The sequence below is a fragment of the Carcharhinus amblyrhynchos genome, chromosome 1 (genome assembly GCF_965287045.1).
Source record: "Carcharhinus amblyrhynchos chromosome 1, sCarAmb.v2.hapA, whole genome shotgun sequence".
In the NCBI taxonomy this organism is placed as follows: Eukaryota; Metazoa; Chordata; class Chondrichthyes; order Carcharhiniformes; family Carcharhinidae; genus Carcharhinus; species Carcharhinus amblyrhynchos.
Genome location: NC_137324.1, coordinates 6,402,401 through 6,418,714, shown reverse-complemented (window position 1 = coordinate 6,418,714; position 16,314 = coordinate 6,402,401). Strand labels below are relative to the sequence as shown.

Genomic DNA, 16,314 nt, shown 5'->3' with positions numbered 1-16,314 from the left:
ACAAACTCTGCACTCTCAAAATTTCTCCTTTGAAGGCCTCCCACTTACCAATCACATCCTTGCCAGAGAACAGCCTGTCCCAATCAACGCTTTTTAGATCCTCTCTCAATTCTTCAAATTTGGCCTTTTTCCAGTTTAGAACCTCAACCTGAGGACCAGATCTATCTTTATCCATGATCAAGTTGAAGTCAAGATGAGTTACTGGTCAGTGTGCAGTGCTCTGTTGAGCAGGCACATACTGAATGAAATGTATGTGAGCCAAGTCTGCAGACCTGGGATCAAATCTTCCAAGATTCTGACAATGGTGCCATTATACATGAAGCCTGACAGGTCTGTGGCTAGTGGCTCATCTTCTGCTTCCCCAAAGCTTCTCCAAAAGCTACAAGGCCAAGTCAAGATGGCAGTGAAGTGGATGTTGTGAATGTAGTAAAGCATGATAAGCAGTCCATTCACTCCCCCCGCCATCAATCAACAGTGGCAGTCATGGGTACCATCTAAAAAATGCACTGAAGGAACTCATCAAGATTCCTGAGGTTGTACCTTCCAAACCAACGATCAATACCTGCTAGAAGGACAAGGGCAGCAGATACTAGGAACACCACTACCTGCAAGTTCCCCTCTAAGTAACACACCAACGATGGAAATATATCATCGTTCTTTCACTGTGGCTGGGTCAAAATCCTGGAACACTCTCCCTAACAGCACTGTGGACGTACATACACCACACGAACTGCAGCGGTCAAGAAGGCAGCCCATCACCACTACCACCTCAAGGACAATTGGAGATGGATAATAATATGCTAACCTAGCCAGCGACACTCACATCTTGAGAAATGATCCTAAGTTGCTGGCACAGCTGAGTCAGCTTTGTTTTAATCTTAACTAGTGTAGATTGTGGCTCAAATCCAACAGGAAATCTTTATTTTATAAAAATGTCCGGCACTTGAGTAGACTCGAGCTGGAACGTTTGAATAACCAGGGCAGCAACAGGAAAGCTGAATATGAGTTTGGACTCAGTCCTGTTAAACTCCACTGCTGAAAGTGAATGTCACTGAAAGTAGTTCATAAGCTTCACACCAATTACTGGCTGTGCTTTAGGGACAGGGAGGGAGATGAGCCTTTAATTGCAATGTTAACCCTTTGTCTGCTTGGCTCCTAGCAGAGAGTTTTATCACTGAGAAGCCCAGGTGATGCCACCAGGTGCAAGGTATGTAGGAGGGCTGTGTAGGAATGCATGGTGCTGTGTGTAGGTTGTGACTGGCTAAGGAACAGTTGCAGAGACATAAATGTGTCTGCACAATAACTAGTGTATTGTATGGATATAACTATTGACAGAGAAACAGAACTACAGCTATTGCTCAGTCTAGACCATAAGCTTTCTCCTTCTTGCCTCCTAGTAATAAACTTGCACATTATCACGTGGGCTGTACTGTTTCTCCAGTACCATACATTGACCCTTACAGCTCTGAACACCCTAATCTGCAAATGGAACTTGTTGAAACATAACATAAGAACTAGGAGCAGGATTAGGCCATCTGACCCCTCAAGCCTGCTCTGCCATTCCATTAGATCATGGCTGATCTTTTAGTGGAATCAGCTCCACTTACCCACCCACTCACCATAACCCTTAATTCCTTTACTGTTCAAAAATTTACATATCCTTGCCTTAAAAACATTCAATGGGGTAGCCTCAACTGCTTCACTGGGTAGGGAATTCCACAGATTCATAACCCTTTGTGTGAAGAAGTTCCTCCTCAACTCAGTCCTAAATCTGTTCCCCCTTATTTTGGGGCCAACCCCACCCTTGTTCTAGTTTCACCCGCCAGTGGAAACAATTTCCCTGCTTTTATCTATTCCCTTCATAACCTTATGTGTTTCTATAAGATCTCCCCTCATTCTTCTGCATTCTAGGCTACACTAATATATATCCTACGCTAGGATATATATTAGTGTGGGATATATTTTTGTAATGGGCTACTGTATTGTAGTGGTGGTGAGATGCATGGATACCAGTGGGCTGCTAGGCTATGCTGGGTACTTGTAGTGGTATATGATACTGACTCTGAAATGGCCCAGCACAGCTCACAGTTCAAAGGGCAGCAAATGTTGGCCTTGCCAGCAATGCCCACACTACATGAAAGGAGAAATTAATCTCAGTTGGATCTTAGTGCTATACCAAGGGGATGCAGCACTGTCAAAGATGCCATTTAAGATAGACATATAAGTTCCCATGAGGCAATGCAGAGGAGTTTTCTCTGGTGTTCTGGCCAAGCAATACCCATGATCTAATTGCTGTTTTATGGGATCTTGCTGGGCATAAATTCGCAGCCATATTTCCTACTTTATAACAGTCACTATACTTTAACAATCACTATAGTGTCCTTGGGTAGTATCCTTGCTCTGGGCCAGAAGCCCCAGGTTCAAGTCCCGGTCTAGGATTTGAAGGCCATGGAAGGTCTGGTCATAATATGGCCAAACAGGTTGATTAACAGCTGTAAATCATTCTAATAGCAGTTTGTAAAGAACAGGAGAGTTTCCTGGTCGGCCACACTGCAGACTGAACAAAGCCCAGTCCATCATGCAAACCAGCCTCCCATCCACTGGCTCCATCTACACCTCTCGCTGCCTTGGAAAAGCAGCCAGCATATTTAAGGACCCCACGCACCCCAGACATCCTCTCTTCCACCACCTTCCGTTGGGAAAAAGATACAAAAGCCTTAAGGACACATATCCACTGTTTCAAGAACGGCTTCTTCCCTGCTGCCATCGGACTTTTGAATGGACGTACCTTATATCTTTTTCTACGCTCCAGCTATGACTGTAACTCTACATTCTGCACTCTCTCCCTTCTCCCCATGTACTCAATGAACAGTATGCTTTGTATAGCGCACAAGAAACAATCTTTCACTGTACTCCAATTCACATGAGAATAATAACTCAAATCAAGAGGGCAACGGCCAAGCAGTGCAGTACTTTACATAAGAACATGTACGGTGTCTTGGCGTTTATTGGTAGGGGGATTGAATTTAGGAGTCGCAGCGTCATGTTGCAACTGTACACAACTCTGGTGCGGCCGCACTTGGAGTACTGTGTGCAGTTCTGGTCCCCACATTACAGGAAGGATGTGGAGGCTTTGGAGAGGGTGCAGAGGAGGTTTACCAGGATGTTGCCTGGTATGCAGGGGAGGTCCTATGAGGAGAGACTGAGGGATTTGGGGTTGTTTTCACTGGAAAGAAGGCGGCTAAGAGGGGATCTTATAGAAACATATAAGATGATTAGAGGTTTAGATAGGGTGGATGGTGATAGCCTGTTTCCTCGGATGGAGAAAGCTAGCACGAGGGGGCATGGCTTTAAATTAAGTGGGGGTAGTTATAGGACGGATGTCAGGGGCAGGTTCTTTACCCAGAGGGTGGTGAGGGACTGGAATGCCCTGCCTGCTGCAGTTGTAAATGCGCCTAGTTTGGGGGCGTTTAAGAGATTGGTGGATAGGTTTATGGACGAAAAGGGATTGGTTTAGATTAGTGGGTCAATGTTTTTTTTTAAAAATAAGACTGGTCGGCGCAACATTGTGGGCCGAAGGGCCTGTTCCGCGCTGTAATGTTCTATGTTCTATGTTCTAACATAAGAAATAGGAGCAGGAGTAGGCCATCTAGCCCTTCGAGCCTGCCCCACCAATCAATAATATCATGGCTGATCTGTCGTGGCTCAGTTCCACATTCCCTCCCTCTCCCCATAACCCTTAATCCCCTCTCTTATCAAAAACCCATCAACCAGCGTCTTAAAAATATTTAGCGAGGTAGCCTCCACCACTTCAACGGGCAGAGAATTCCAGAGATTCACCACCCTTTGAGTGAAGAAGTTCCTCCTCAACTTCGTTCTAAACCTCCCCCCCTTTATCTTGAGGCTGTGCCCCCTAGTCCTACTATCCTTTCTGAGCGGGAAGAGTCTCTCCACCTCTATCCTGTCCATCCCATTCATCATCTTATACGTCTCAATGAGATCTCCCCTCATTCTTCTAAACTCCAACGAGTACAAGCCTAGTTTATTCAGCCTCTCCTCATAGCTCAACCCCCTCAACTCCGGCATCAGCCTAGTAAACCTCCTCTGCGCTCCCTCCAAGGCCAAAATATCCTTGCGTAAGTACAGCGCCCAAAACTGCACACAGTACTCCAGCTGTGGCCTCACCAATGCCCTATACAGCCGCAGCAACATTCAATCCCCCTCGCTATGAAGGCCAGCATCCCATTCGCCTTCCTGACCACCTGCTGCACCTGCAAGCTGGGTTTTTGCGACTCATGCACAAGGACCCCGAGGTCCCTCTGCACCTTCGCCTGCTGCAGTTTTTCGCCACGTAAGTAATAGTCCTTCCTAATGGACCAATCCAATTGAAGTCCTTAGTCGCCAAAGCCCTCTTCGGGCATGGTGCCTGAAGGAAGAGGAGGATATTTAACAAATATTGAATTAGCTGGGAACTGCTTTTGTGAATGGAGCCTTAGAAATGTGATTTTCTTTTCCTTGTCTTTTCTGGCAAAAGATCCAGAGGCAGCATTAAAATCTCACACCACGGGTGGAATTTTACCGGCACATCAGCCCAAGTTTTGCACAATCCCGCCCGAGGTCAACGGAGAATGCCGTTCTCTGAGCCGAGCCGCCCCCGGAATCGGGGCTGGCATTTCGGTAAAACTCTGGCCCATGAGTTTGGTGTGCTCTGGAATGTGCTGCTGGAAAGGATAGTGGAAGCAGATTCAATAATAGTATTCAGAAGAGAATTGGATAAATGCTCGAGGGGAGGAAACAATTGCAGATCTGTGGTGAAAGAGCAAGAGAGTATGATTAATTGGACAGTACTGCCGAGGAGCTGGTAGAGGGGTGATGCTCCAAATCACCTTTGGCCATGCTAAATTTCCCCTTAGTGTCCCATCAACCAAACCCACAGTTTTTTGGACTGTTGGAGCACCCAGAAGAAACCTGCACAGACGTGGGTAGTGTGTAGGTTAGGGGGCTTAGCAGGATAGTAGGGTTACAGGGAATGGGGTTACACGGAAAGGGGCTGGGTGGGATTGGTGTTGGTGTTGGCTTGATGGGCCAAATGGCTGCCTTGTGCACTGTAGGAATTCTATGATTCTAAACAGACTATTTAGTCTCTCTTGATAGGACAAACTCCACAGACTGTCACCCAAGTCCGGAATTGAACCCGGGTCCCTGGCGCTGTGAGGGAGCAGTGCTAACCACTGTGCCATTGGTATTCCTTGGAGTTTATAGAGTGAATTGTCACCTTATTCAAACATAAGATCCTGAGAGGGGAGGGGGGGTGATGGTGGTAACAGAGTAGATGATTTTCACCAGGGGGAGAGATTCATACAAGAGGACAGAACTACAAGATAAAGGACTGTTCATTTGAAGCTGAAGTGCATAGAAATTTCTTGTCACAGAAGGTGATGAATCTCTGAAATTCTCTGCCCAAAGAGCAGTGGAGGCTGGATCATTAGAAGTATTTGAAGTGGAGGTGGATGAATATTTGATAGATAAATGAGTAAAGAGTTTTGGGAAAATGACACAGAAAAGGAGTTGAGACTGGCATAGATCAACCATGATCATATAGAATGGCGGGGCAGGCTTGAAACACCTAGACGCCTACTCCTGCTTCTATTTCTTGTCTTGTGTTGTACTGAAACAGTCCATTCCACATGAAGTAAGTCCTGGCAACATTCAAGCTTGGACTGATAACTGGTTAGTAACATTTGCGACATACAAGTATCAGGCAATGTCCATCTTCAACAAGATGTAATTTAGCTATCGTCCTTGAAATTCAATGATAATGGAGAATACAGCATGTTACTATCAACATCCTGGGGTTACCATTCACATTAAACAAAACTGGAGCAGTCAGATAAATACTGTGGCTACCAAAGCAGTTCAGAGGTTAGGAATCCTGTGGTGAATAACTCCCCTCTGACTCTTCAAAGCCTGTCCACCATCTATAAGGCACAAGCCAGGAGTCTGATGGAATACTCTCCATTTGCCTGGATAAGTGCAGCTCTAGCAATATTCACTGTCACATGGACTGCAACAGTTCATCATCCCATTCTCAAGGACAATTAAGGATGGGTAGTAAAAATGTCGGCTCAACCAGCACACCCTAAATTCTGAGAAAGATTTTTTAAAAATCTACAGGCTTATGAAACCCAACTTTGGTTTCATTTTTTTGCACCTTCAGCCACAACTTCCTGATATCAGAACTGACAGGTTGGTTTGTGGAAACTTGGGTAAAGCTGGTGTGACTTAACCCAGGAAGTGAAAGACCCAACATTTGTATTTCTGTAGCACCTTCATATCTCACAACACAATAAAACACTTCAGCCAGTGAAGTGAATTTTAAAAGTCTAATCACTTATGTTGGAATTGCGGCAGTCAATTTGCACACAGTAAGGTCTGACAAACTGAACTGTAATGGTCGAGGGATAAATATTGACTGGGGAGAACTCCTCTTCAGATAGTGGTATTTGATCTTTTACTGCAACCTGAGAGAGGTGACAAGTTGGCTTAATAGCTCAGCTGAAATATGGTCCTTCAAAGTGCAGCTCTCCCTCAGTAATTCACTGGGACTGCCGGTCTAGATCATGTGCTCCAATCTCTGGAGTGAGAGGAAAACCTACTGAGTCATGGTTGACACCATCACAGTTAGATGCTCTGTTGTTATGTAGATGCAGTGATTTTCCACGAGGATCTAACTTTCACAGTTATGTCGACCCTTGCACTGACCACCATTGTGTAAGTCTCCTCATACATTACAGTACTTTTTCAATTAGAGAAAGTGGCAAATTGCATGTGTACAAAAAGGTCCTATCAGCCTCTTTGTGCTATGATTTAAATTGACTGACAGTTCTGGCCTTTGATAAACAAGCACTCCACTTTGAAAAGCAGATGGAGGGGTTTGGTAAAAGTAATTTTGCGCCCTTGTCCCATCTGCCTATAGCCTTCTGCATGAATCTTGCCGGTGTTTCAATGCATCCTCAGTCATTCCCTCATTTTCTTCCTCCTTAGGTGGTACAAGCTGTCTTCAAAGCCCGGGCACAAAGAAAAGGACAGAGGGGAGATTCAGGTGATCATTCAGTTTGTCCGCAACAACATAACTGCCAGTATGTTTGACTTGTCCTCAAAGGAGAAGCCGCGCTCAGCACTGGGCAAGTTGAAGGACAAGGTAAAAGGCAAGAAGAAGCATGACAAGCTGATGTCTGAGTCTGCGTCAGCCATTGTACCGAGCAGTATAGGACAGATCATCAGCGATGAAGAGTTCATTGAAAAGGAGACGCCGGAGAAGAGGTCGAAGAAGGGTTTCTTTTCGAAGCCCAAACTGCATAGATCATCACTGACTAAATCCAACAGCTCCCTCAGCTCGCAGCAGAGTGTCAAATCCTTGGAGAGCGTCAGCAGCAGTACTGGAGCAGTGACAGTAACATCTCCTCAAACCACTACTGCACCAACTGGTTTCCATTCTCTGCTTAATCAGAAAAGTAAGGAGCTTTTTTTTCCTCCTGATCTTCAACGTTGCTGTGGATCTGGAGATACATAATCCAGATTTGCCCCAGGACCATTTATTTTTGCTTTGCACCATTATCCTTTTTGTCACTTAATCTCTTCTGGCTCCCACCTTGCTTCAGACCCTTCCATTTGTTCTTCCCTTCCATATTTGGCTATCAAGGGATATGGGCCAAGCGGGGGCAATTGGGACTAGCTCAGTTGCTTTTTAAAAAAAGTGGCACGGACAAAGAGTTGGGCCAAAGTTGGGCCAAAAAGCCTGTTTCCATGCTGTAAACCTCTTTGACCATGACTCTGTGACCTGTCTTAATACCTGTTGCATCTCTAACACTAACTGGGATGGTGGGATTGATGGGGATCTCATAGAAAACTATAAAATTCTAACAGGGCTTGACAGGATAGATGCAGAAAGGATGTTCCTGATGGTGGGGGTGTCCAGAACCAATGGTCATAGTCTAAGGATAAGCTATTTAGGACTGAAATGAGAAGAAATTTCCTCACCCAGAGAGCGGTGAGTCTGTGGAATTCCACACCACAGAAAGAAGTTGAGGCCAAAACATTGTATGTTTTCAAGAGTACGTTAGATGAAGCTTATGAGCTAAAGAGATCAAAGGTATTGGGGGAGGAGGGTACGGAAGGCTGGAATAGTTACTAAGTTGAATGATTAATCATAATCATGATGAATAGCACAGCTGGCTTGAAGGGCCGAATGGCCTACTTCTCCTATTTTTCTATGTCTATATCAAATTCTCTTGCAATGGTCACTGACCTGAAATGTTAACTCTGTTTCTCTCTCCACAGAGCTGCCAGATCTGCTCAGTATTTCCATTTTATTTCAGATTCCCAGCATCTGCCATATTTTCTTCCTGCAGAATTTATTACTTTATTGAAGTAGAACACCATAGTAGTGGTTCAGTAATATGTCTGTACTCAGTGGTTTAACTGTGCATTGCTCAAAGAGCTGCCCAGTTCTTCAACTCCCCAGGAGATCAGTGTTTGTGCATGGGCATCTCCATTTTCTCTGTCTACTTTTACAGCCTGCGCAAACTCGTGTAACGAATGCATTTGAAGTGCTGTCCCTCTGGGTAGCAAGGTAATGATGCCACATGAGTCAGGTTATCACAGATTCCTCAGAAGGATGGCACTTTGTCAAAACCATCAAGAAAAAAGAAAGGCTTGCAGTTCTGTTTTGCCTTCCAGCACATCCCAAAGTGCTTCAGAGAAAATAAGCGAAATTCTCCCTTTTTGATTCTAAGGGTGGTTCTGGAGGCACTTTTCCCACTGGTGATCCTGCACCAGATTCCGTGCTTGGAACCTCATGAATTATGAACAGGCTTGTTCCACTCCAGGTCACCTAATGGGCCGGGAGGTGCTTCGTCTGCCCGCCTTCTGGTGGTGGGTTTGAGTCTCGGTTCCATGTTCAAATACCAGCCCAGCGCACGCTCATATCACTCTCTCCAGCCCACAGTCTTCCCCAGACCGTGCAGGATGTCACAGACCCAGAGGAAAAAAATAATAGCGTCACGGAAAAATAAGCTTTCTCTGCCATCGAAGAAGCAGATAACCCACACATCTACGGCCTGGTGGTCATTCTGGCTACTACCCCCTGCAAAATGCCATCCAGTGCAGGAAACTAACCCTAATTCTCACCTGCTCTGCCAGGGCAAGTCATCTCTCTACTATCAAACTCTCAGCATGGCATCACATACAGGAGATGGTCATTGACTTCAGGAAGTGCAGTGGAGAACATGCCCCTGTCTCCATCAACAGGGACGAAGTAGAAATGGTTGAGAGCTTCAAGTTTCTAGGTGTCCGGATCACCCGTCCTGGTTCACCCCCCCACTGCTGACATTATAGTTAAGAAAGTCTACCAATGCCTCTACTTTCTTAGAAGACTAAAGATATTTGGCCACTATGACTCCCACCAACGTTTACAGATGCACCATAGAAAGCATTCTTTCTGGTTGTATCACAGCTTGGTATGGCTCCTGCTCTGCCCAAGAATGCAAGAAACTACAAAGGGTCATGAATGAAGCCCAGTCCGTCACACAACCAGCCTCCCATTCATTGACTCTGTCTACATTTCCTGCTGGCTTGGAAAAGCAGCCAGCATAATCAAGGACCCCAGGCACCCCGCATGTTCTCTCCTCCACTTTCTTCCATCGGGAAAAAGATACAAAAGTCTGAGGTCACATATAACCGACTCAAGAACAGCTTCTTCACTGCTGCCATCAGACTTTTGAATGGACCAACCTTATATTAAGTTGATCTTTCTCTACACCCTAGATATGACTGTAAGACTACATTCTGCACACTCATGTTTCCTTCTCTATGAACGGTATGCTTAGCCTGTATAGCACGCAAGCAACAATACTTTTCACTGTAGGTTAGTACATGTGACAATAGTAAATCAATCCATCAGTCAAAACAACTCACTGGAGAAGGACACTCTATGAAGGTCCCCATCCTCAATGGTGGAGGATCCCAGCATATCGGTGTAAAAGATAACAAAAATAGAAAATGCTGTAAAATCTCAGCAGGTCTGACAGCGTCTGTGGGGAGAGAATAGAGCCAATGTTTAGAGTCTGGATGATCCTTCGACAGACAAAGAGTCATCTAGACTTGAAATGTTGGCTCTTTTCTCTCCCCACAGATGCTGTCAGACTTGCTGGGATTTACCAGCATTTCTTTTTGTGTTTTGGATTCCAGCATCCACAGTATTTTACTTTTATCTTAGTGTCCAGATAAGGCATAATGAAGCATTTGCAACAATGTTCAGCCAGAAGTGCCGAATGGATGATCTATCTCGGCCTCCTCTGGAGGTCCCCAGAATCACAGATGTCAGTCTTCAGCCAATCCACTTCATTCCAAGTGAGAACAAGAAATGGCTGAAGGCACTGTACCCTGCAAAGGCAATGGGCTCTGATCACTTTCCGGCAATAGCACTAAAGACTTATGCTCCAGAACTTGCCGCTCCCCAGCCAAGCTCTTCCAGTACAGTTACAACACTGGCATCTACCCAATAATGTGGAAAGTTGCCCAGATATGGTCCTGCACGCTAGAAACAGAAAAGTTCCAACCCAGCCAGTTACTGACCCATCAGTTTGCTGTCAATCATCAGCAAAATGCTGGAAGGGGTCATCAAGCAGCACTTACTCAGCAATAAACCTGTTCACTGAAGCTCAGTTGAGTTCTGCCAGGGTCACTCAGCTCCTGTGCTCATTACAGCCTTGGTTCAAACATGGATAAAAGAGCTAATGGCAAGAGGTGACGTGGGAGTGACTACCTTTGACATCAAGGCAACATTTGGCTGAGTGTGACATCAAGGAACTCTCGCAAAACTCTCTGCTGGTGCCATACCTGGCACAAAGGAAGATGGTTGTGGTGAAGAAGGCAGCTCACCATCATCACCTCAAGTCAACTAAGGATGGGCAATAAATGCTTTTGCACTTGGCTGTAACTCTGCCTAGCCTGGTGGCACCATCAGGGTGTAGGTTGCATGGTGACCTGGCACTTTGACCTCCCTCCAGGTGTCCCATCTCCTGCAGGGGTAAAGCCAGGGTGGATGAGCATCAGCTGTAGACCCAAGGGTGGGCAACTGCCCTGAGTGTCTCTGCCTGTGACTGCAGCAACTCAACTCAAGCAGTGTAAGCTGCCAAGGGTGCTTCTGTACCAGGGCAGGATACTCTTACCAGGCGAGGCCTTTCTAGGGTTTGGGCCTCCAGAGGACATCCACCAAGGTCATCACAACATGAAGATGTAACAGTCAGCAGAGTGCCTCTACCCCTGCTGCAAGTGTTGTAGCTGCATCATGGTATGTTAGGGTTGAGAAAATTAATTTTGCCTTCACCTCAGCAGCACAATTACTCGATCACTGGGAATAAATTGCAACTTGGTAGAGCAAGCACCACACTCAGCAATGTGATAACAGCCAACATTGGTGATGTTGGGCGAGCTCCTCCAGATCCTCCAGCCCCGACCCTGCGCTCTGGCAGGATCCTCTGCCCCCCACCCTACCCCGTGCTCTGGTGGGATCCTCCGCTCCCCCCCCCGCCACCCCGCGCTCTGGCGGGATCCTCCACCTCCCCCCCACCCCGCGCTCTGGCGGGTCCTCCGGCCCCCCCCCCACCCCACGCTCTGGCGGGATCCTCCGGCCCCCCGCCCCAACCCCGCGCTCTGGCAGGATCTTCCGCCCCCCCCCCCCCCCCCATCCCGTGCTCTGGTGGGATCCCAACCCCCTCGTCCCCCGCGCTCTGACGCAAATTGTGCCAGGTCAGATAATCATGGGGTAGGGGCCATAGCGCGGTCAGCATAGGCAAGATTCTCTTTTGGAATTCTCCCAGCCCCTGCAGGCCAAAAATAATATGGTTCATGCATTCATATTTAAATATTCACCCAAATATACAGGGCTAGTTTGGAGCCAGGTTCTTCCAGATCCTGTGATTTTCCAACCCTTCCGCACAGTAGGAACTCGGTGTGAACCATGACTGGTCTTCACAAATGGCCAGTTGTAAAGGCCATGCCGAGGGACCTCGATGTCAAGGACACTCTTAGGTGGTTAGGGAAATGGCTGTGTAGTGCCCTATTACTCTCTGACAATGCCAACCTGGCAGTCTGGTCGTTCTAAATGGGTGCCTGAGGAGGTGCGGGGGAGAGGACGATTGAATGGGGGGGGGGGGGTGGGGGAACTGGGGGGGACTCCTGAGGTGAGGGGATGGGGGAGTTCCTGAAGGAGGGAAGAAGGGGGGACAACCGGGTGGGAAGGGCTGGGGGATTTGCCAGAGAGCCAGAGGGCATGTGAGCCTTAGCTGGTGAGTAGGAGTAGGGAAGGGGATGGGTTGAGTAGTGTAGGGTTGCTAGGAGATCAGGAGAAGTGTGGGAGAATTTTGTGACAATCTTCTCGGGCTCTGAAAAAATTTCTAAATGTAATGAGTTCTGAACTGTATCACTTAAGAACATAAGAAATAGGAGCAGGAGTAGGCCATCCAGCCCTTCGAGCCTGCCCCGCCATTCAATAAGATCATGGCTGATCTGTCGTGGCTCAGTTCCACTTTCCCGCCTTTTCCCCATAACCCTTAATCCCCTTGCTTATCAAAAACCCATCAACCCGCGTTTTAAATATATTTAGCGAGGCAGCCTCCGCCACTTCAACGGGCAGAGAATTCCAGAGATTCACCACCCTTTGAAGATGTTCCTCCTCAACTCCGTTCTAAACTGCGCCCCCCACCCCCCCAATATCTTGAGGCTGTGCCGTCTAGTCCTAACCTGGTCACCAACCTGGTGGGATAATCACTAGTTCTAGAAATTATTGGGGAATTTCTGCCCGTTAGTCTAGAACATTAGGTCGGGACAGGAACTATCCTGCTCTTCAAATAGAGCCGAGGGATCTTGTCCTTTCACTTGAGTGGGTATTCAGGGCCTTGGTTTCGTCTCTCCCAGTGAGACCTCCCACAATCCAGCATTCCCTCACCTTAGATTCTGGGGTCAAATATCTGGAGTGGGACTCGAACCCACAATCCACTAACTCGGAGTGCTGCCCACTAAGCCACAGCTGTGCAAGGTGATTGGAAAGTCACCTTGGACTCAACAGGAATTATCAGTTAGGGAACTGGAGCTCCGAATCTCTGATCCTACAGCAAGCACAGCATTGGAGAACAGCCCTCTCCCCTTTAGGTCTGATCATTTTAAACAGCTTTACTTCTGTGAGGGACGTTGGTATCTCCTGACTTCACAAATGTCTGTTGTTTTCTTTTAGCTGTTCAAGTGAAAAACCAAAAATTACCAGCGCAGTGACCTGTGCTCATGAACTTGGCCAACAGTCGGTGCATGAAGTGGGGAGAATTCAGTGACAGGTGGGGGTAGGGTGGGGATATGTGGCAGGGGTTGTGTATTTCCCTAACCAAAATAATAGAGGTTCAGAATTACTGCTTGAATGGAAATATAAGTGTTGCATTTTTATGTCTATTCTGTCAATAGATGACAACCCGTCCTTACCCAAGAAATTGACGCACAAGAGAGCTCTTAGCGATGAGGTCAGCCAGACGACTGTACCCGAAATCAAAGGCCTCGCACCAAAGACAAGCCCCTTGTCTAGGTCATCACTCTGCATCAATGGGAGCCACATATACAGTGAGGAGCCTTCCTCAAAATCCTCCTCTAGTTTATTGCCAGAATTGATGACCTTGTCCCGTTCCCTCCAGGATATTGCGAACAAGAAAGAGCAGTCTCCCTGGCCACCTTCAGTTGAGGAGCCTGGGGGGAGGCACTGGATGGCTGGTGGCACGGAAAAGGTGGAGACCAGGCTGATTCCTCCAGTCATCACAGTGGCTGATGAAGAGGGTGCTCCTGTGCCAGCTGCAGACTGCCAGAGGAAGGAGGAGGTGGGAATCGCCCGGGTCCCCAAGCCTGTGCACGCTGCTGCCCCCATCATCTCCACCGTCGAATCCGCAAAGAAGAACATTCCAGATGAGACCAAGAAGGCCAGCATTTTCCCCTTTGGAAGCGACAACAAGGATTCTGAGGGCAGGAGATCCCGAACTCCATCTCCAGTGAGGAAATGCAGTTCCTTGGCTGAAAGGAGTAAAAACGGTGGATGGTTTGCAAAGGAAGCTAGTCACAAACCAAGGTCAGTAAAGTTATTAAAATTCTGGGTGCAGTGGGAGGGATACGAGGGACTTTAGATGCCTCTAAAATAGGTGGCCCTGGGTGAGGTTGATCTGTGCTATTTTTTGACTAAGCAAACTATTTATGTGAAGGGATGGTCATTCCAATATTTACCAGATTTTATTTTGCACTTAGGACAGATCTGCACCGTATACTCACAATGACACTTCCTTCATCCCAACCCCGATTTTGGGTAATCTTTTGAAAAATAAACTAACTTTTATTTACAGTTTTGGTCTCACTTAAGGAGAGATGTACTTGCATTGGAAGCAGTTCAGACATGGGTCACTCAGCTTGTTCCTTGAATGAATGTGTTGCCTTATGAAAATAGTTAAGTTTATACCCTCTAGGAGAATGGGGCGTGATCTTATTGAAACATGTAAGCTTCTGAGTATGACAGGGTTTGCTGAGAGATGTCTCCCCTATTGGGGGAGTCTAGAACTAGGGGGGGAGGGCAGTTTCAAAATAAGATGGAGATGAGAATTATTCTTTCTCCAAGCGGGCCGTTAATCTTTGGAATTCTCTCTCCAGCAAGCAGCAGAGGCTGGGTCATTGAATTTATTTAAGACTAAGTTAGATTTTTCATCACCAAGTGATTCAAGAATTATGGGGAGCAGACAGCAAAGTGGAGTTAAAGTCACAGTCTGGTTGGCTGTGATCTAATTAAACGGCAGAGCAGGCTCAAGGGGCCGAATGGCCAGCTGCTCCTATTTCTTATCTTCTTATGACCTTATAACAGGTGCTGCAGAAGGGTGGCATGGTGGCACAGTGGTTAGCACTGCTGCCTCACAGTGCCAGGGACCTGGGTTCGATTCCCGGTTTGGGTCATTCTGTGTGGAGTCTGCACATTCTCCCCCTGTCGGCGTGCGTTTTCTCCGAATGCTCCGGTTTCCTCCCAAATTCCAAAGATTTTTGGGTTAGGTAGATTGGCCACGCTAAATGGTCCCTTAGTGTCAGAGGGACTAGCTAGGGTAAACATGGGGTTATGGGGATCGGGCATGGCTGGGATGCAGACTTGATGGGTCGAATGGCCTCTTTCTTCACTGCAGGAGATTCTGTGACAGGACCTGATTTTTCTGAAGTGCTACATGGATATTTGAACCTGTGAAGTTTTTTCCAGTATGCTTAACCAGTCTTGAGCATAAGCCTCATTTGAAAGAAATATTTATGTTTAAAAGCACGCCTTTCAAAGACCCCTTAAGTGCCATCATGGCCCACTGGTTAGTACTCTTGCTCCTGGGTTAGAATTTGGTGGCCCTGAGTCCCTTTCTAGAGGCTTGACTACAAAATCCAAGCTAAAACTCCAGTGTGATACTGAGTAGGTGCTGCAGTGTCTGAGGTGCCATCTTTCAGATGTTAAATTGATCTGTTTAGGCTAATGCAGAGAGTTCTGTGTCACCAATCTGATTGGAGCAAATGTTTATCCTTCAACTATTTTTTTCTGCTTTAATTGTCTGCCACATTTGCCCCACAACAGTGACTACACTTCAAAAGTAATCAAGGGTTGTTTTTCAAACTGGAGGCCTGTGTCCAGAGTGTGCCTCAGCAATCAGTGCTGGGTCCACTGATATTTATTATTTATATTAATGATTTAGATGAGATTATAGGAGGCATGGTTAGTAAGTTTGTAAGTGACACCAAGATTGGTGGCATAGTGGACAATGAAGAAGGCTATCTTGTATTGCAAAGGGATCTTGATCAATTGGGCCATGCAATTGGCAGATGGAGTTTAATTTAGGTAAATATGACGTGATGCATTTTGGTAGCTTGAACCAGGACTGGACTTACTCAGTTAATGGTAGGGTGTTGGGGAGAGTTACAGAACAGAGAGATCTAGGGGTACGTGTTCATAGATCCTTGAAAATGGGGTCACTGGTGGACAGAGTGATGAAGTAGCATTCAACATGCTTGGTTTCGTTGGTCAGAACATTGAATACAGGAGTTGGGACGTCGTGTTGAAGTTGTACAAGACATTGTGCAATGGTCACCATATTATAGAAAGGATATTATTAAACTAGAAAGAGTGCAGAGAAGATTTACTAGGATGCTACTGGGACTTGATGGATTGAGTTATAAAGAGAGGCTGGATAAAGTGGGACTTTTTTTTTCTGG

At 46.6% G+C, this 16,314-nt stretch overlaps 1 protein-coding gene across 1 annotated transcript in view; it reads left to right on the top strand.

Moving 5' to 3' along the window:
* The window catches only part of LOC145348561 (rab11 family-interacting protein 5-like), a 60,798-nt gene that overhangs the window by 40,745 nt on the left and 3,739 nt on the right, over positions 1 to 16,314 (top strand). Inside the window, exons 3-4 of the mRNA XM_080196754.1 lie at positions 7,045 to 7,514; positions 13,516 to 14,168. Coding sequence (XP_080052880.1) covers positions 7,045 to 7,514; positions 13,516 to 14,168 — 1,123 coding nt within the window. The remainder of the gene's footprint in view (positions 1 to 7,044; positions 7,515 to 13,515; positions 14,169 to 16,314) is intronic.